A 19,631-nucleotide genomic window follows, 5' to 3' on the forward strand; every position below is an offset into this window, starting at 1 on the left:
TTTATTTTTACCCCTAGGAGACGCACTTCCTAAGTTTAATTTCATGCATAGGAGACGCACTTCCTAAATTAAGATTTCATGCATAGGAGACGCACTTCCTAAATTAAGTTTTCATTAATAGGAGACGCACTTCCTAGTTTAAAATTATTAAAGTTTTACCCATAGGAGACACACTTCCTAAAGTTTATTTTTACCCCAGGAGACGCACTTCCTAAGTTTATTTTTACCCCTAGGAGACGCACTTCCTAAGTTTAATTTCATGCATAGGAGACGCACTTCCTAAATTAAGTTTTCATTAATAGGAGACGCACTTCCTAGTTTAAAATCATTAAAGTTTTACCCATAGGAGACACACTTCCTAAAGTTTATTTTACCCCAGGAGACGCACTACCTAAGTTTATTTTTACCCCTAGGAGACGCACTTCCTAAGTTTAATTTCATGCATAGGAGACGCACTTCCTAAATTAAGATTTCATTAATAGGAGACGCACTTCCTAGTTTAAAATCATTAAAGTTTTACCCCTAGGAGACGCACTTCCTAAGTTTATTTTTACCCCTAGGAGACGCACTTCCTAAGTTTAATTTCATGCATAGGAGACGCACTTCCTAAATTAAGATTTCATGCATAGGAGACGCACTTCCTAAATTAAGTTTTCATTAATAGGAGACGCACTTCCTAGTTTAAAATCATTAAAGTTTTACCCATAGGAGACACACTTCCTAAAGTTTATTTTTACCCCAGGAGACACACTTCCTAAGTTTATTTTTACCCCTAGGAGACGCACTTCCTAAGTTTAATTTCATGCATAGGAGACGCACTTCCTAAATTAAGTTTTCATTAATAGGAGACCCACTTCCTAGTTTAAAATCATTAAAGTTTTACCCATAGGAGACGCACTTCCTAAAGTTTATTTTACCCCAGGAGACGCACTTCCTAAGTTTATTTTTACTCCTAGGAGACGCACTTCCTAAGTTTAATTTCATGCATAGGAGACGCACTTCCTAAATTAAGTTTTCATTAATAGGAGACGCACTTCCTAGTTTAAAATCATTAAAGTTTTACCCCTAGGAGACGCACTTCCTAAGTTTATTTTTACCCCTGGGAGACGCACTTCCTAAGTTTAATTTCATGCATAGGAGACGCACTTCCTAAATTAAGATTTCATGCATAGGAGACGCACTTCCTAAATTAAGTTTTCATTAATAGGAGACGCACTTCCTAGTTTAAAATCATTAAAGTTTTACCCATAGGAGACACACTTCCTAAAGTTTATTTTTACCCCAGGAGACACACTTCCTAAGTTTATTTTTACCCCTAAGAGATGCACTTCCTAAGTTTAATTTCATGCATAGGAGACGCACTTCCTAAATTAAATTTTCATTAATAGGAGACGCACTTCCTAGTTTAAAATCATTAAAGTTTTACCCATAGGAGACGCACTTCCTAAAGTTTATTTTACCCCAGGAGACGCACTTCCTAAGTTTATTTTTACTCCTAGGAGACGCACTTCCTAAGTTTAATTTCATGCATAGGAGACGCACTTCCTAAATTAAGTTTTCATTAATAGGAGACACACTTCCTAGTTTAAAATCATTAAAGTTTTACCCCTAGGAGACGCACTTCCTAAGTTTATTTTTACCCCTGGGAGACGCACTTCCTAAGTTTAATTTCATGCATAGGAGACGCACTTCCTAAATTAAGTTTTCATTAATAGGAGACGCACTTCCTAGTTTAAAATCATTAAAGTTTTACCCATAGGAGACACACTTCCTAAAGTTTATTTTTACCCCAGGAGACACACTTCCTAAGTTTATTTTTACCCCTAAGAGATGCACTTCCTAAGTTTAATTTCATGCATAGGAGACGCACTTCCTAAATTAAATTTTCATTAATAGGAGACGCACTTCCTAGTTTAAAATCATTAAAGTTTTACCCATAGGAGACGCACTTCCTAAAGTTTATTTTACCCCAGGAGACGCACTTCCTAAGTTTATTTTTACTCCTAGGAGACGCACTTCCTAAGTTTAATTTCATGCATAGGAGACGCACTTCCTAAATTAAGTTTTCATTAATAGGAGACACACTTCCTAGTTTAAAATCATTAAAGTTTTACCCCTAGGAGACGCACTTCCTAAGTTTATTTTTACCCCTGGGAGACGCACTTCCTAAGTTTAATTTCATGCATAGGAGACGCACTTCCTAAATTAAGTTTTCATTAATAGGAGATGCACTTCCTAGTTTAAAATCATTAAAGTTTTATCCATAGGAGACACACTTCCTAAAGTTTATTTTTACCCCAGGAGACACACTTCCTAAGTTTATTTTTACCCCTAGGAGACGCACTTCCTAAGTTTATTTTCATGCATAGGAGACGCACTTCCTAAATTAAGTTTTCATTAATAGGAGACGCACTTCCTAGTTTAAAATCATTAAAGTTTTACCCATAGGAGACGTACTTCCTAAAGTTTATTTTACCCCAGGAGACGCACTTTTTAAGTTTATTTTTACCCCTAGGAGACGCACTTCCTAAGTTTAATTTCATGCATAGGAGACGCACTTCCTAAATTAAGTTTTCATTAATAGGAGACGCACTTCCTAGTTTAAAATCATTAAAGTTTTACCCATAGGAGACACACTTCCTAAAGTTTATTTTTACCCCAGGAGACGCACTTCCTAAGTTTATTTTTACCCCTAGGAGATGCACTTCCTAAGTTTAATTTCACGCATAGGAGACGCACTTCCTAAATTAAGTTTTCATTAATAGGAGACGCACTTCCTAGTTTAAAATCATTAAAGTTTTACCCATATGAGACGCACTTCCTAAAGTTTATTTTACCCCAGGAGACGCACTTCCTAAGTTTATTTTTACCCCTAGGAGACGCACTTCCTAAGTTTAATTTCATGCATAGGAGACGCACTTCCTAAATTAAGTTTTCATTAATAGGAGACGCACTTCCTAGTTTAAAATCATTAAAGTTTTACCCCTAGGAGACGCACTTCCTAAGTTTATTTTTACCCCTGGGAGACGCACTTCCTAAGTTTAATTTCATGCATAGGAGACGCACTTCCTAAATTAAGATTTCATGCATAGGAGACGCACTTCCTAAATTAAGTTTTCATTAATAGGAGACGCACTTCCTAGTTTAAAATCATTAAAGTTTTACCCATAGGAGACACACTTCCTAAAGTTTATTTTTACCCCAGGAGACACACTTCCTAAGTTTATTTTTACTCCTAGGAGACGCACTTCCTAAGTTTAATTTCATGCATAGGAGACGCACTTGCTAAATTAAGTTTTCATTAATAGGAGACGCACTTCCTAGTTTAAAATCATTAAAGTTTTACCCATAGGAGACGCACTTCCTAAAGTTTATTTTACCCCAGGAGATGCACTTCCTAAGTTTATTTTTACCCCTAGGAGACGCACTTCCTAAGTTTAATTTCATGCATAGGAGACGCACTTCCTAAATTAAGTTTTCATTAATAGGAGACACACTTCCTAGTTTAAAATCATTAAAGTTTTACCCCTAGGAGACGCACTTCCTAAGTTTATTTTTACCCCTGGGAGACGAACTTCCTAAGTTTAATTTCATGCATAGGAGACGCACTTCCTAAATTAAGTTTTCATTAATAGGAGACGCACTTCCTAGTTTAAAACCATCAAAGTTTTACCCATAGGAGACGCACTTCCTAAGTTTATTTTTACCCCTAGGAGACGCACTGCCTAAATTAAGATTTCATGCATAGGAGACGCACTTCCTAGTTTGAATCATTTAAGTTTCACCCCTAGGAGACACACTTCCTAGTCTGGTTCATTTAAGTTCATTCGTAGGAGACACATTTCCTAGGTTAAATCATTGAAGTTTCACCCCTAGGAGTTGCACTTCCTAGGCTAGGTCTTTCAGGTTATATTTTGCTTTAGGAGATGCACTTCCTGATTTTGGTTCATACAAGTTTTACTCGCAGGAGACGCACTTCCTAGTTGGGTTCATCCGCCCTCGAATAGGATATTTTGGGTTCGTCTGCCCTCAAATAGGATATTTTGGGTTTGTCCGCCCTCAAATAGGATATGTTGGGTTCATCCGCCCTCAAATAGGATTTTATTTTCAAAGTTGTTGAAATCAAGAGCCCGCCTGAAGAGAGGAAATGCGTTTTATTTTTCAAAGTTGTTGTTGAGGTCAGGCGCCCACCTGTATAACAAGAGGAATACTTTCCAGTTTTTTTATTTCATGTCCTAGGTCGCCCACCAGTATAATGCGGGCATACGTTTCTGTTTTCATTTCATGTTCTAGGTCGCCCACCAGTATAATGCGGGCATACATTTCTGTTTTTATTTCATGTTCTAGGTTGCCCACCAGTATAATGTGGGCATACATTTCTGTTTTTTCATTTCTAGGCCGCCCACCAGTATAATGCGGGAATACATTTCATATTTTTGCATTCAGGCGCCCACCTGTATAACGAGAGGAATACTTTTCAGTCTTATACTGCAGATCTTGAAATCAGTAACCCACCGGAAGGTAGAAGGTTACAACAGGAATCTCCAGCAGGAAACAATAAAAATCCCCAGCACCGGAAAGCAGAAGATTGCAACAAGAGGTCCCAGCATAAATTCAAGTGCATGAGTCAAAAGGAAGAAAAGACGCGTCTTGAAAGAAGCGGCCTGTGAACATTAAATTATGCCAGCATAACAAATCTGATAAAGAAAGCTGTATCCCCAGAGGAACCACCGAAAAGCTTAGTGAAGGAAGCCATATCCCCAGCGGACCAAACAAAATGATGAAAACTGGTATTCAGAAAAGCAAAAGGCCAGTGTCATCCCCAAATTCACGGAAGAAAAGCACCGGAAGAAACACAAGCCGACAAGAAAGCAAGGCAACAAGAACAAGTTGAAGATAGATGAGATCTTATGATCCGTAGTCTAGCTTAGCTTCTTGTTTTCTTTTAAGCCCGGTGTAACAAGGAGATCGGTAAGCAGTGATAACAGCATGCAACAGCAGTAACATTGCAGTCCCATGGTAGTCCCAGCTACCAAAACTTCCCGAACTACATTAACCTGATTCCCCTTTAGCCAGGGATATGTAGGAAACCTTTGAAGCAAAGGTTCGGTTAAATCTTTCGCTTTATCTTTGCACGAAAACCCTTCGTGTCTTCGGGCAAAGAGGGGCAGCTGTAAGCACGTGATTTTTGCCCTATGAAAGAATTACTCCCAAAAATTCAAAATAAAACGATTTTCCTTGGTGTGCAATTTTGAGAATTTTTGTGTTATTTTTCTTGTATTTTTTGCATTTGTCTGCGCATGTTTATTTTATAAATTAATAAAAAATATAAAAAATACGTCGCATTTGCGTTTAGGATTTAAGTCTACAATTGTTAGTAATTCAGTTTGTTTTACAAAAATGAAAATTACAAAAACAACCATCTTTTGCATTTTTAGTATTTAATGTCCAACTGTACAATATTATGCTTAATTATTACTTAATTGTGCGTTAATTGTTATTGGGAGTTAATTTGTGCTTTTATAAATTAATTTAGTTCTATATAATAATTTAAGAATTTTTAGAATTTAGTTTTAGAAAAACAAAAGAAGAAAAAAGAACAAAAATATAAAGAAAATCGGAATTGGGCCTCTTCTTCAATTTCAAACCACAGGCCCAAAAAATACCAAACCTTCCCCATGGCCCGGTCCATCTCAACACGGGTCGACCCGGTCCGCCCCATAACCCCTCTTCATTTTTCATTTTTTCCCAAAAAAACAAAAACAAAAAACAAAACAAAAAAAAACCCAAAGCCCTAAAAACTAACCCATCCGCCCCCTTTCTTTCTCTCTTCTCCTTCACCATCCCAAACACCCAAAAGACCCTAACCAACCATGGCTGCCTCACCTTCACACACACGCACAACCCCTCCATCGACCACCCTTCACTAGTCGTCGAACCTCCATAGCCACACCAAACGACCCCGCTGCCATTGCTTCATCTTCTTCGTCAAGTTCGAGCTCCGTCTCGACATCCATGGCAGAAAATAACCAACGTCCATGGTTGCTTCACCATTGTTGCTTTTGCTACTTCCAAACAAACCCCGCTACCACTGCTTCATCTTCTTCGTCAAGCTCGAGATTGAGCTCGACACCCATGGCTGCTGCTGCGTCTTCTCCTCCATTGAGCTCGTTTCCGTTGCTGCTACCTCCAACTGCCTCGACTGCTTCTGCTTTACCTCACTGCCATCGTCGAGACCCTCTCTGTCATCGTCTTCAACCAAATACCCTACTGTCCCGTTGCTGCGTCTTTTGCTACGTCCAAACAGAACCCATTCTTCTACTTCTTCGTCGAACAACGTCCAGTGATGAACGACCCTCCCTCATCACCATAATTTACCAAAAAAACACACACAAACACACACGCTGAAGCCCAGCTGAAAACATTCAAAATCGCCCAGAAGTTCTGTCCGGGGTGAGGTCCGTTCGAGTTCGTCGTTGGTCAGTCGTTGTTCGTGGTTCCGATCAGGTTAGTTGTTTTAACCAATTCGTGTTTATCGCTTTTCTTATTTTTCTTCAGTTTGTTTCATTTTTGTTTCATTGTTCTTGTTTATTTTTAGGTAGAAATTGTTAGTAATTATAATGTTTTTAGATTTAAGTTGAAGTTCAACAAATTATGTCTTTAGTTTGTTCTGTTGATTTTAAAAGGATTTAGTATAGAAGAGTGTTAGTTTAAATCATTTGAATCCGTCATGTTTGTTGTTTAAAATAGATTTAACTCATGTTCATTTTTGTTTGAAGTTCTTTTTTTTAATCCAGTGATTTAATGTGAGTTTATGTTTTGGTTTTTGATTTGTTGATTTAGTTTGAATCATGTATCTTTGTTGTTAATATTATTGTCTCTTTGCTCATTCATTTTTGTCTAAGTTAACCAGGATTGGTTCCCAATATGGTTAACTTATTCCCATTAATTTGATGTTGTTCAATCTGTGTTTATGTGATTTGTTGTTTGAATTTGTTTAGAAATTGGTCATATTTGTTGTATTTTGGTTGAGATCGATTAGGTGAATTGGTTATAGCTGATGGGGTAGTTTGGTAAATTGCAGTACGTTCAGGGGTAAAATGGTAATTGCGGTAAGGTCGTAAGGGTATTTTTGGAATTGAACATTTGAACAATTGTTTAATCTGAATGCTTTGTCCACTAGGCATTAACAATATTAAAATAATACATTGTGGGGGACAAGACATGTAATGATGGGGTTGATATAATTGTTTAATATAGTGGGAGACAAGACATAATGTAGTGGGGTGGGAATAATGTAATTATTTATGTGGGCATGGGGGACAAGAGTTTAAAATAAAGAAAACATTAAGTAGCGGGGACAAAGCATGCAATTGGGGAAATATTTCAGGTTGGGGATTCAAGACAAGAGTCTTGTTATAAATAGAGTCATTTGACACATTTTAAAGGAAGGAGGAAGAACTTAGAGGACATTTTTAGGAGAGGTTTTTTTTATAGAGGATTCTTGGAAGAGGAAGACATTCTGAAAAACTCAAGAGTATTAGAGTTGAAAAAGAGAAAACAAAAACAAAGTGAGAAACGAGTTTAGTTTCGGGTTTAATACACGCGTGGGTTGTTGCTGTTTAATCTTTTTATAAACTTTTGGGTTTGTTCCATTGAGCTTGTTTAGTTTTCTTCAAAGTTTTCTGGGCCTTGAATCTGGTTCGAATTGCTGCTGTTGAGTTGTTGTTGCGTTGCTGTGTTATTACTGCTGCTGACTCCTCCTTCTTTTCTTCTTGTACTGCCATTTCCATGTACACATTTGTACACTCTCGGCTTGAGGCGAAATGAAGTATTAACCAGGCTTTGTTCCTGTTGAATTCCTCCTGTTTAGATTTGTGCTTGAATAGAATTTTCCTTCCTTTGTATAAAAATGTAGTTGACCGATTAATGAGTAATGGGGTTGCATATGTATAACTCCTTCATCTAATAATGTTAGTTCAAATTAATCAAAGAATAGTTAATTTGTTTTGATATTATTGTGTGTCAATCTCATGTTCTAGTGTTATTAAATAATAGAATATAGAACGAAAGCAATCTTTCTTTGTACAAACTCGATTGCAATTTTCCATTAGCATTAGCCGTAAACTAATAACTAATAAGTTACGTCTTTTTTTAGCATGTAATTAATTGGGAGATTTTCTTTTATTTTAGAGACGAACTTAATAGAAAAAATGTAGTCACTGTAGGTTTATCCTTTTAAATAAAAATGAGACGAGCCTCGCCAAATAAAACGCACAGATTGCGGGGCCCTCACAAAATGTATGTGTTAATTACTTAGAACTCGGGATCGGCCGTTTAGCAAAATTCCACGGCCTTACCCAGAAATAATAATATGCTAATCGCTTTAGGTGCGCATTTTAATAATCTTACCTTCTTAAACTCGGGTGTGCATTTCATGCGACCCAAATCCAAATCCCAAAACATTGAATAAAAATATGTTCCGGATTGCGGGTGCATTTCATGTGACGCAATCCAAAGGACATGTTTTAAACGATGTTCACATTCCTTTAAAAATATAATAAAAGCGGTAAAGAGTTAAAATTTGCACATGAGCTCATAATTGTATAAAATCAGATAAACAAGCCGAATATGACAGTTGAGCGACCGTGCTAGAACCACGGAACTCGGGAATGCCTAACACCTTCTCCCGGGTTAACAGAATTCCTTATCCGGATTTCTGGTTCGCGGACAGTAATACAGAGTCATTCTTTTCCTCGATTCGGGATTAAATTGGTGACTTGGGACACCCTAAATCTCCCAAGTGGCGACTCTGAAATAAATAAACAAATCTCGTTTCGATTGTTCTTTAATTGGAAAATTGGAAAAACTCTTTCACCCCTTGCGGGGACAGAAAAAGGAGGTGTGACACAACTTACAGAGAGGGTTGGCAATTTTTGAGAAGTCTCTTATGAATCTCCGGTAGAAACTGGCATGGCCGAGGAAGCTCCTGATTGCCTTGACTGAAGTTGGAGGTGGCAACTTTGTTATCACGTCAACTTTAGCGCGATCCACCTCAATTCCTTTACTTGACACCCGGTGCCCCGATACTATGCCCTCTTGTACCATGAAATGGCTCTTCTCCCAATTAAGAACCATGTTAGTCTCAATACACCGTTTCAGCACCCGAGTTAGATTTATAAGGCACTCATCAAATGAGTTCCCCACCGTTGAGAAATCATCTATGAATACCTCCATTATGTCCTCTACCATATCAGTGAATATGGCCATCATTCACCTTTGGAATGTGGCGGGTGAATTACATAGGCCAAAGGGCATCCTCCGAAAGGCATAAATGTCATATGGGCAAGTGAAGGAGGTCTTCTCTTTGTCCTCTAGTGCAATGGAGATTTTATTTTACCCTGAGTACTCATCCAGAAAACAGAAGTATGACCTCCCTACCAATCTGTCTAATATCTGATCAATGAAGGAAAGTGGAAAGTGGTCTTTCCGGGTGGCCAGATTTAACTTTCTATAGTCCATGCAAATTCTCCAGCCCGTGACGGTTTGTGTTGAGATCAGTTCATTGTTATCGTTTTTAATCACCGTCATGCCACCCTTCTTAGGCACACATTGCACCGGGCTAACCCAGCTGCTGTTAGAGATTGGGAAAATGATTCCCGCATCTAACCACTTTATCACTTCTTTCTTCACCGCTTCCTTCATGTTTGGGTTCAGCCTTATTTGGTGTTCCTTGGAAGGTTTGTGTCCCTCTTCTAGAAGAATTTTATGTATACAGTAGGCGGGGCTGATCCCCTTAATGTCTGCCATGGTCCACCCAATTGCAGTCTTACACTCCTTAAGTACCTGCAAGAGTTGTTGTGCCTGCACATCTAACAAACTAGATGAGATAATAACAAGTAACGTGGAGTCAGGTCCAAGGAACTCATACCTGAGATGGGCGGGCAGTGGTTTCAATTCCAGCTTTGGTGGTTCTTCGATGGATGGCTTGGCTGGAGGAGTTTCTCTATTTTCTAAGTGCAAGGGCTCAAATTCAAGAGTTCTATCCCAAAACCCTCTGCCCTCTAATGCCAACACCCATTCTGCCAGTTCTTCTCCATTCACCTCATCTAAATTCATCAAACATACAGTAAGAGGGTCCTCAATAGTCAGCATCTCATCATAAATTTCTACAATTACATCCACGACATCAATAAGAGAGCAATTGGCGAATTTACTTGGTCGCCTCATAGATTTTTGCACATTGAATGTTATCTCTTCATTGTTCAATCTCATATTGAGCTCCCCAGTCTCACAATCAATGAGAGCTCTCCCAGTGGCTAAGAATGGCCTTTCCAAAATTATGGGAATTTCTTCATCCACCTTGCAGTCTAAGATCACAAAATCTACAGGGAACACAAATTTCCCTACCTGAATCAACACATCATCCAGGTTACCAGAGGGTCTTTTTATATTCCTGTCAGCCAGCTGCAATAAGATAGAAGTGGGTCTAGCTCTTCCAATCCCCAGCCTCTTATAAATCGCCAGGGGCATAATATTTATGCTAGCCCCTAGATCACAAAGTGCCTTAGCAAAAGTAAAATTACCAATGGTGCAGGGAATTGTGAAACTCCCCGGATCAGACAGCTTTTCAGCATTTGGTCTAGTCACCACCGCACTGCAGGTCTGAGTAAGAGTCATTGTGGCCAAGTCTTGGAAATCGAATTTTCGGGACATCAAGTCCTTCATCAATTTTGCATACCTATGCATCTCTTTCAAAGCATTTATCAATGGGATATTTACTTGGATTTGTTTCAGCATCTCCAAGAATTTCTTATATTGCTCCTCTTTTTGGTACTTGGCCAGGCTCTTAGGGAATGGTGCTGGAGGTCTCTTCTTCCCAATGATTTGGGATTGCTCTTTTTCAGCTGCCACCTCAACTACTTGTTCCTGGGCTGTCTCAGTCTCACTCTGAATGTTATGTTCTTCCTGGGCAAGCTGGACTGTCACCTTTGTCATTTTCGTTGACTCATCTAGCTTAGTAGGCACTGGTATAAGTGTCTCAGCCTGTCTTCTTTCTCGAGCCCTCTCTTGATCCACGTCTAAATCTCTGCTATTCCGTAGACTCACTATTATCAACTGCTTCGGGCCTTGATCTTTTGGGTTTATTTGAGTGTGTGCAGGTAATGTTCCATGGGGGCGATTGTTTAGAGACATCAAAATTTGGCCCATCTGCACTTCAATATTCTTGATAGCTGAATCATATGCATCTACTCTTTCACTAATTTTTGAATTAGACCCAATAACCTGCTGCATCATTGCCTCAAGTCTAGCAAAACCATCTTCCTGTCATCCACCATGTTGCTGCTGAGGAGGGTGATACCCCTACTATTGATTTTGGGTGTTATATACCCGTGGCCTTAGGTAAGGTGCCATATTGTTAGGAGGTCTCATATCTCCCATGTTCCCATTGTTGAATTGTGGCTGGACTGGCCTGTACTGTTGATTTTGCTGGCCCCAATTCTGACCACCCTGTCTCTGGCCTCCATAATTAGACACATAGTTCATGTCTTCAGGGTAGTGATAATGATCATGTTCTGCATTCCACTGGTTACCAATTGGCTAACTAATACAAGATGTGCACAAGCCCCCATTGGTAGTATCTACGATGTGTACTTGTTGTTTCTGCCCTGACTCTTCCACCTTTTTGGTGAGGATACTCATCTGTGTCAATAAGGTGGCCATATTTTTAGCCATAGATTTGGATGGATCTAAGGGCAGTGAGTGAACCATTGGAGTGATAGGTGCATTCTTGGTTGTCCATCCTGAATTTTGTTCCGTCTTGTCAATCAGACTCTGGTCTTCTCTCCATGTTTTGCTCAAAAATACTCCACCAGCTGAAGCATCAACAATGTTCTTCACGTTATCTGACAATCCTATGTAAAACTATTGTCCCAACATCAGATCTGGAATACCATGGTGCGGACATATAACCGGCATCCCTTTGAATAGTTCCCATGTTTCATGCAGTGTCTCCATTGGTCTCTGTTTGAAACTCAAAATTTCATCAATTTGTTGAGAAATCTTGTTGGGTGGGTGGAACTTGTTCACAAATTGCTTGACTAACTCCTCCCAAGTTGTTATGGAATTAATGAGGAGTGAGTTTAGCCAGGTCTGGGCAGCTCCTGTCATTGAGAATGGAAACAATAACAGCTTGATTGCTTCCGAAGTTACGTTGGGCTGCCTTTGGGTTTTGCAGATTGACAGGAAATTCTTTAAGTGTTGTTGAGGATCTTCGACTTGTGTCCCTAAAATAGTCCCTTGTTTTGCAACAAGTGCAACCTATTGTTCGTAATTTGGAATGATTCAGCTTGTATCTGCGCGACTAAAATCACTGTGGCCAGATTTTCAGCTGTGGGTTGTGCCCAATCATAGAGAGCAGCCTCTGGCACAAGATGTGCCACTGGCGCTATTGGTACAACTAGGTCTACTTCGTGATCCCCCATATCTGGTTCGAATTGTTTAGTTGTTTGGTACAATCTCGAAATCCTGGCACGTGAACATGATCGCGAATGCTGGTTCGAATTGGTACAATCGGTCCCCAAACTTTCTGGCACGTGAACAGTTCACCGCGGTCGCGGTAAGACTGCGGCTCGACCGCGGTGAACGCTGAACATTCTGTATCGAACACTTGATCAGCCGCGGTTCCACCACGGTCGCGGTGGATTTCCCTCCGTCCATTTTTGCTTCTTTGTGCTCGGGTACTTCTTGATTTGGGTGTTTTCTTCACATTATTGCCTCCAAAACACTCCGTAGTGCTTCCTTACTTAGAATATTCCCTGCGAAGTAAAAAAACACCATTTAGAATATTTTGTTATCAATTTGCCTATAAAACAACAATAAAACATGATAATATTAAGGTGTAAATATCATCTATATTGCCTAACATCAACTTGATTACCGAACATTTCTTGAATTTCAGTGACTTGCGAGTGTTAGACTTGTCATCCAACTCAATTATCCTCAATTTAACCGCAACTTGGATGCCTCGTTGTCAACTTGACTTTATTGGCCTGCAGTCTTGCCAACTTGGTACACAGTTTCCCCAGTGGCTTCAGACACAAAGAGAGTTCTCATTTATTGATATCTCTCGCGCTAATATCTCTGATGTAGTACCCGATTGGTTCTGGAATCGTTCTGCAAAGGTATATCACATAGACCTTTCACACAACTATTTCAGAGGGGAAGTGCCTGAATTTACAGAAAGCGTTAGTCTTACAAAATTGGACCTGAGTGGGAACAATCTTCATGGTCCATTACCTCATTTTTCACCCAAGATGATGACCTTGGATTTGGCCGAGAATTCCTTTAATGGTACCCTTGCCCCTGTATGCGAATCACTTGTCATGAATAATTCCCTTGGTTATCTGGACCTATCTTCAAATTTTCTATCAGGACAACTTTCAGACTGTTGGAGATATGGGAAGAATTTGGAAGCATTGATATTAGCAAATAATAGCCTATCAGGGGAAATACCTCATTCAATCGGATATCTTGCTAATCTCATCTATCTACAATTACAAGGCAACATTTTCTCCAAAAATCTGCCTTCATCATTGGAGAACATAGCTGGACTAGAAATTCTTGATGTTTCCGAAAATAGGTTATCTGGAAATATACCATTTTGGATAGGGGAGAGTTTAAAGAGACTAATGATTCTTAAATTAAGCCGAAACAAGCTTGACGGAAACATTCCTTGGCAGATTTGCCAATTTAGATACTTGTATGATTTGGACCTTAGTTCCAATGCTCTATCAGGAACTATTCCAAGGTGTTTTAAAAATCTCCATACCTTGTCCGGGGTAGAGGAGGCTCCTTCCTTTACTTATGGACCCTATGCAGATTATAGGATTCATGGGACGCTCGTTGTTAAAGGGCGGTTTTATGTGTACGATTTTTCCTTGCCCTTGAGAGTAATTGATCTAGCAGAGAACCATTTATCAGGGGAGGTTCCTTCGGAAATCACCAGCCTTATTGCACTGAGGGGTTTGAATTTATCAAGGAATAGTTTCACAGGCACAATTCCTCGTGACATTGCCAACATGCGATATTTGGAATTTCTTGATCTTTCCTGGAATAAGCTGTCATGCAGCATTCCTCCAAGTATCGTAGAAATTCCATCTCTTGCGTTTGCGAATTTTTCTTTCAATGGTTTGACAGGGAAAATTCCATCTGGATGTCAATTTGCTACCTTCGAGAATAGTTCTTATGTTGGGAATCCAGACTTGTGCGGACTCCCAGTCTCAGAATTCTGCTCGGATCATTTAGATGACGACATTACGCACTGTGATAAGCAGGAAGTGCACGCCACTCAACACGGAGAAAACAACTGGCTGGAGGAATTTTCATTCTATATTAGCATGGGAATTGGATTCAACACAAGTTTCTGGGTATTTTGGGCTACTCTAATGTTGAAAAGGTCTTGGAGATATGCCTATATGAGGTTTCTGGATAACATGGGCAACAAGATTTATGTGTTTGCTGCCATAAGATTGAAAATGAACAAGCAGCAACGAGGGACGAGGGTGAGCAACCATCAGAAGAATAAAGTTTGTCCACATCGAGCATCTGGGAAAAAGTGATATATGTTTGGTTTTCTGTTTGCCAAGGGTCTTTTGGAAACAACCTCTCTATCATCATAAGGTAGAGGTAAGGTCTGCGTATACTTGACCCTCCTCATACCCCACTTGTGAGATTTCAATAGGTTTGTTGTTGTGTTGTTGTTGTTTGGTTTTCTGTTTGGCCAGTTCAATAAAATTTGTTGTGAGGTTCTCTTTTTGGTTTAATTTCATCAAGTGATTTAGTATGTTCAATAGTATCTTTTGGTTTTGTAAAACCTTTCTACTTATTATGTTTTCATGCTTAGTTGCATATTTTCTTTTTATCTTCTTCATTTTCCTTTATGATGTTATGAATTGTGAGAATGAAATTAGTTAGACATTTTCAGTTTTAATGAATTTTTCTTTTGTGAGTTCATATTCAAAAATATCTTTTGAAGGCCGTAATGAAAATGGAGCAACGCACATGAAGTTACATATAAACAAATGAAATAGTTGTATCCCAAACAAAAAATGTCATTATAGGACTGCAAGGGTTATGCTTCAATAGTTACATCTCAAAATCAAATATTTCTTTTTTCTTCATAAAAAGGGAATAAGCTTTTATGTAACAAAGATTCAAGAGGATATTATAGTGATAAAGCTAGATAAGTTGATCTAAGCCCACCATGGAGCTTCACCAGTTCTGAAGTCTGTTTCAACCCATGGGACAAACACCACCTTCCCATCATCAATGTCAGCATGAGCCAATGCCAAGGACTGTGCCAACCACAAAACACAATGTTATTATAGTAGTTGGAGGGGTTGTGGGGGGTTGGGGGGAGGATAGCATGGGATATGTTCAAATTAGAATTTTGTGCTATGCTAATATGATTGAAACCTTGACTAAGGGTTGATATTGCCTCTGGCCTTGCTATTCAGAGGCAAACTCCTAATCTAGAGCCGGTGAGGCCAGAATGAGTGCAATGTTGATATATGTACTCCCTTGGTTTCAATTTAGGTGATGTAGTTTGACTTGACATAAAATTTAAAAAAAAAAGACTTTTGAAACATATGGTCCTAAAAGCTTAAGGGCGAAAGTTTTGTAGAGCCATGACATTTGTATGGCTGTAAAAATTTTCATTAAGGGTAAAATGGTAAAATGAAAAGGTTAAAGTTAAATTGTTTCCAAATATATAAAAATGTAATTCATTTTGGAACAGATGTGTCATTTAAATTAAAACAGAGAGAGTATACATTTTAAATTCGTTTTTCGTATGTATACATAGTTCTAGCCGGAAACAATGGATTCAGTTAGACCAAACGAAGCCGCCTTAAATTTGTCTATGTCGTCAGGCTTAGGCTGAAGGGTAGATTATAAGAAAATATATAAAGATAGTTAGAGCATGGAAAATAGTGGGTACTATTGACTTACCAAAGGAGCAGGTCCTCTAACAACTCTTCCTTGGTTGTTATATTGAGATCCATGGCAGGGGCAAATAAACTTGTTCTCAGCAGCATTAAATGGCACAACACAACCAAGGTGAGTACACACAGCATTAATACCATAGGTTGCAAGTGTTCCATCATTCTCCACAACAAGGTAAGTAGGATCTCCCTAAAATTTCATCGAAAACAATATCACAACACCAGAATAAATCAAACTACCATGTTAGTATAATTGTCCAAACGATGCCATGAACAAGATGTCATTTCTTGTAATCTTAAGATCATCAAGCAAACACTGAATTCACAAATAAATTGTGATGCGATAAAAGAAAAGGTAACAGTACCTTTAGTCCTTGCGTGAGAGTTCGGTTGCCGGGTGGATGAGTTTTGAGCCATTCAGATGCAATGACATCATTACCTAATGCATCCTTGGCAGGGGTTCCACCACTACCACCCCCTGACCTGTTGATTAATTCCGAATGGAACGACAAAGCATGAGTCAAGGTTAGTAATGCAGACAATATTTGAATGACAACAGAGTCTAGATAGATCGAGTCCGTCTAGAGATACCAAAGCATAGCATACCAGTGATTCTTGCATATAACAGCATTTTTTTTTCCTTTAGCTTTTGTTAGTATAAAGGAATTGTTAAGATATCAAGTGTCCATTGGCATTATATTGGTCTATAAGGTATAATTTGACTCAATATGAAACTTGGAAACATAAACCATGATATCCCCATATTAGCTTAGAGAAGATCAATACGGACAATGTGTATGAAGTCTTGTGATTTAGTAAATGTTTGATATCGTTCAGTAGGACGAAAAATTCAGGCTTATCATTTCAGGACAGTTTACGGCTTTGAGGTTAAAACTTTACAGCAATTGCTAAAATCTGCAGAGATAAAACAGTTGCACATGCTAAGAAACTTGAACCTACACATTGGAGTATCAGTTGATGAATCAACAAACCAAAAGCTCAACCACAAGAAAAGAAGCTACTCTAGCAACATAAAATTTCCAAGTCGCAGAAACAAAAAGGTAATAATTTGAAACAACCTTACGTATCGTTAGTTAATATAATAATTTTTACACTATCAAGCTACAACATACAGTTTGGTATAATATAGAATAACGATGTACTGACAAGAACAAATCCCAAGGACATGCAGAATAAATTGAATTGGGAAGTAATATCACTCCTAGACCCCAAATATAAGATCCGATCCTAGAAAATCATTTTGTATCTCTCGAAAAGGTGATTCAAATGATGAGATTTGGTATGGGATTGATGAGCTTGATATTCCAATCATTCTTGTTAGACAATTAATTAAACTTGTTATAGGAGGTTTCTTGCCTTATCTTCAAAATAATTATTTTCACTTATTATGAACATTTACTAGAATGTAGTATCTTCTATGTGATAGAATACTTTTAAACTATGAGTATATAATTATATATAAGTTCAATTCAACAAACAGGGGTATAATTTAAACATGGGCGGAACTACAATATTAATTAAGGCTTTGAACAACTTTTGCTTAGATTCTGTATTTGTATTAAGAAATTCATTAAATATGTATGAATGTATAATTGCAAACCAACTAACTAAAACGAGCTATATATTTTGTGATAAGTTCAGAAACCATAAACTTCACATTCTTGCTCGAAATAGGGTCTAATTTGTGATAAAGGGAGGAAGAACTAACCCAGGTGGTGCAAAGAAAGTAGCATAAGGTACCAACATCCCAGCAGTGGGTAGAGAAAGAGCACCCAAAAGAAGCAAATTCATGAGATTCCTCTTTTCCATATCAGGCACTCTATCATCTGCTGGAATGCTTGTAGCCATGCACTTGACTTTCATCCTCTTATCCTTTCCCAATCCATGACTGTTAATCTTCATTGGCTTCAGTAGCAAACATTGTGAAACTGAAGACAAACCACTCTTGCTCGAGCATAGCTGAAAAATATGGAAAAACAAGACAAAATTATTAACTATTGCATGCCCATAATAGAAGAAGCTATCTTATGAAGAATGAAGATAGTTTCAGTTTAATTACCTGAGTTACTGGAGAAAGAGTAGAAGAAGCCATTTCAGAATGTTCCTGAGAAAAAGGTATTCAGAGGAAGTGAATGTCCTTCTTGTAGTAGTGATATTAGTGATCGTTGATGAGACCGGGTGGGGGGGGGGGGGGTAAGCAACTTGTAGCGGATGTATGGTGTCCACAGTTGGTCTATCATTAGATAAGGCAGTAGCCAGTAGAGCCACACACTTGGATAGTAGCTTTCTGGAATTTTTTCTCAATTTTTTCTATTTATCTATTCGGATTATATCTTAGTATTAATTATCCTGTTTTCATTTTCAGCTCTGTTTTCTTACACTTTTGAGGGACATATAAATAAAGAAAAACTAATCTAAGCCGTCCACCAATTGCTTAAAGGCAAAGTAGTTTAATGAGTATTTAATATAGAGAGAGTTTCGGAAACCACTATATTTTAGTGATTATTAGCTTGTTATAGCTACCATTTACTAAATTACTTTCTATAGCTATGTTTTTAGTTGTTATTGACTGTATTCGATATATTTTTGCTACTGTATTTTTCAGTTGTTATAGACTGTATTCGATGTATTTTTGCTACTGCATTCATGAATACAGTAGCAAAACTCGGCGGAAAACAGGGGAATCCAGCTAAGCAAAGAATGTATTGGACTGTATTCACAAGCTGTATTCGTGAATACAGTAACATAATTTGCTTAAAAAAGGGTGTTCAGCTGTTTAAAAATAGTAAGTGAATCAATTAACACGATAGACTCCTAATATAACTCAACAAACTCAATTGTGACACACAAATTTGTATTTCTAGTTATAAAAAAGATTCTCAACCGAAAAACTCCCCAAAAACAGAGCAATCTTCAGAGATTCAATCCATCATTTTGTTTTTTAGTGGTATCTATACAAATAGATTTATATATTTAAATTATATAATTACATTGAATACAGTTAAATACATAAAAATACATTGAATACATGAAGTATAGCTGGTCATCTATAGTGCAAAAACATATGAATACATACTGCAGATATATTTGAATACATAAAATATATTAATTAAAAAAATATATCAATACATTCGTGGAATTCAGCGAGACAGTGAATACAATGAAATACATGTAATACAATGGGATACATTGAAATACAATGAAAAAAGATAATGAATACAATGAAATACATGGAATACAACGAGATGCATTGAAATACAATGAAAAAAAAAGTAACAGACTCTTCAAGTTCCTCAGCCCCAAACCTCGCCCCCAATTCATCGAGGGGTTTAGGGGTGACAAAACAAGGAAGGGGGAAGTGGTCGCCAGCCGAATCTGTCGTTGGCGGAACCCCTGCTAGGGTTTCTAAAAGCAGATCTGGCGAACACGCACCAAATTAAAGGGAAAAGGGAATAAGTTTTAAAGGAGATATGTTAATATAAGGGCGGGATCTCTCGACTCTATAGCGTCCAAAGAGCACAATCACAGAATCACACATGATCTATATTGACGGCGATGAGCTTGATGATGGAGAGCAGATAGATGGAGATATTGGGGCTTCCAGGT

General features: G+C 38.2%; 2 protein-coding genes across 2 annotated transcripts; one reads left to right on the forward strand and one right to left on the reverse strand.

Moving 5' to 3' along the window:
- The first annotated feature begins 13,022 nt into the window (after positions 1-13,022).
- LOC104226733 (receptor-like protein EIX2) lies at positions 13,023-14,966 on the forward strand. The gene has a single exon (XM_009778787.2). The coding sequence runs from the start codon at positions 13,023-13,025 to the stop codon at positions 14,619-14,621; it is 1,599 nt and encodes a 532-aa protein (XP_009777089.2). The 3' UTR covers positions 14,622-14,966.
- A 126-nt stretch (positions 14,967-15,092) lies between these two features.
- Positions 15,093-18,282, reverse strand: LOC104226732 (cytochrome b6-f complex iron-sulfur subunit 2, chloroplastic). Its single transcript, XM_009778785.2, has 5 exons — positions 18,085-18,282; positions 17,734-17,984; positions 16,370-16,487; positions 16,012-16,194; positions 15,093-15,356 (listed from the first exon to the last, which is right to left on the reverse strand). Exons 1-5 carry the CDS (start codon positions 18,115-18,117, stop codon positions 15,255-15,257), a joined length of 687 nt encoding a protein of 228 aa, XP_009777087.1. The 5' UTR covers positions 18,118-18,282; the 3' UTR covers positions 15,093-15,254.
- Between the last annotated feature and the right edge of the window lie 1,349 nt (positions 18,283-19,631).

Source organism: Nicotiana sylvestris, chromosome 6, assembly GCF_000393655.2.
Source record: "Nicotiana sylvestris chromosome 6, ASM39365v2, whole genome shotgun sequence".
Classification (NCBI taxonomy): domain Eukaryota; kingdom Viridiplantae; phylum Streptophyta; class Magnoliopsida; order Solanales; family Solanaceae; genus Nicotiana; species Nicotiana sylvestris.

Bases quoted from the DNA above. Each gene is read 5' to 3' on its own strand.
- LOC104226733 (XM_009778787.2), top strand. From the start codon at position 13,023: ATGCCTCGTTGTCAACTTGACTTTATTGGCCTGCAGTCTTGCCAACTT.
- LOC104226732 (XM_009778785.2), bottom strand. From the start codon at position 18,117: ATGGCTTCTTCTACTCTTTCTCCAGTAACTCAG. The intron at 16,195-16,369 runs GTACTGTTACCT...ATGAAATTTTAG, and splicing joins CTCTCACGCAAGGACTAAAG to GGAGATCCTACTTACCTTGT. The intron at 15,357-16,011 runs GTAAGTCAATAG...TGGTTGGCACAG, and splicing joins TTAGAGGACCTGCTCCTTTG to TCCTTGGCATTGGCTCATGC.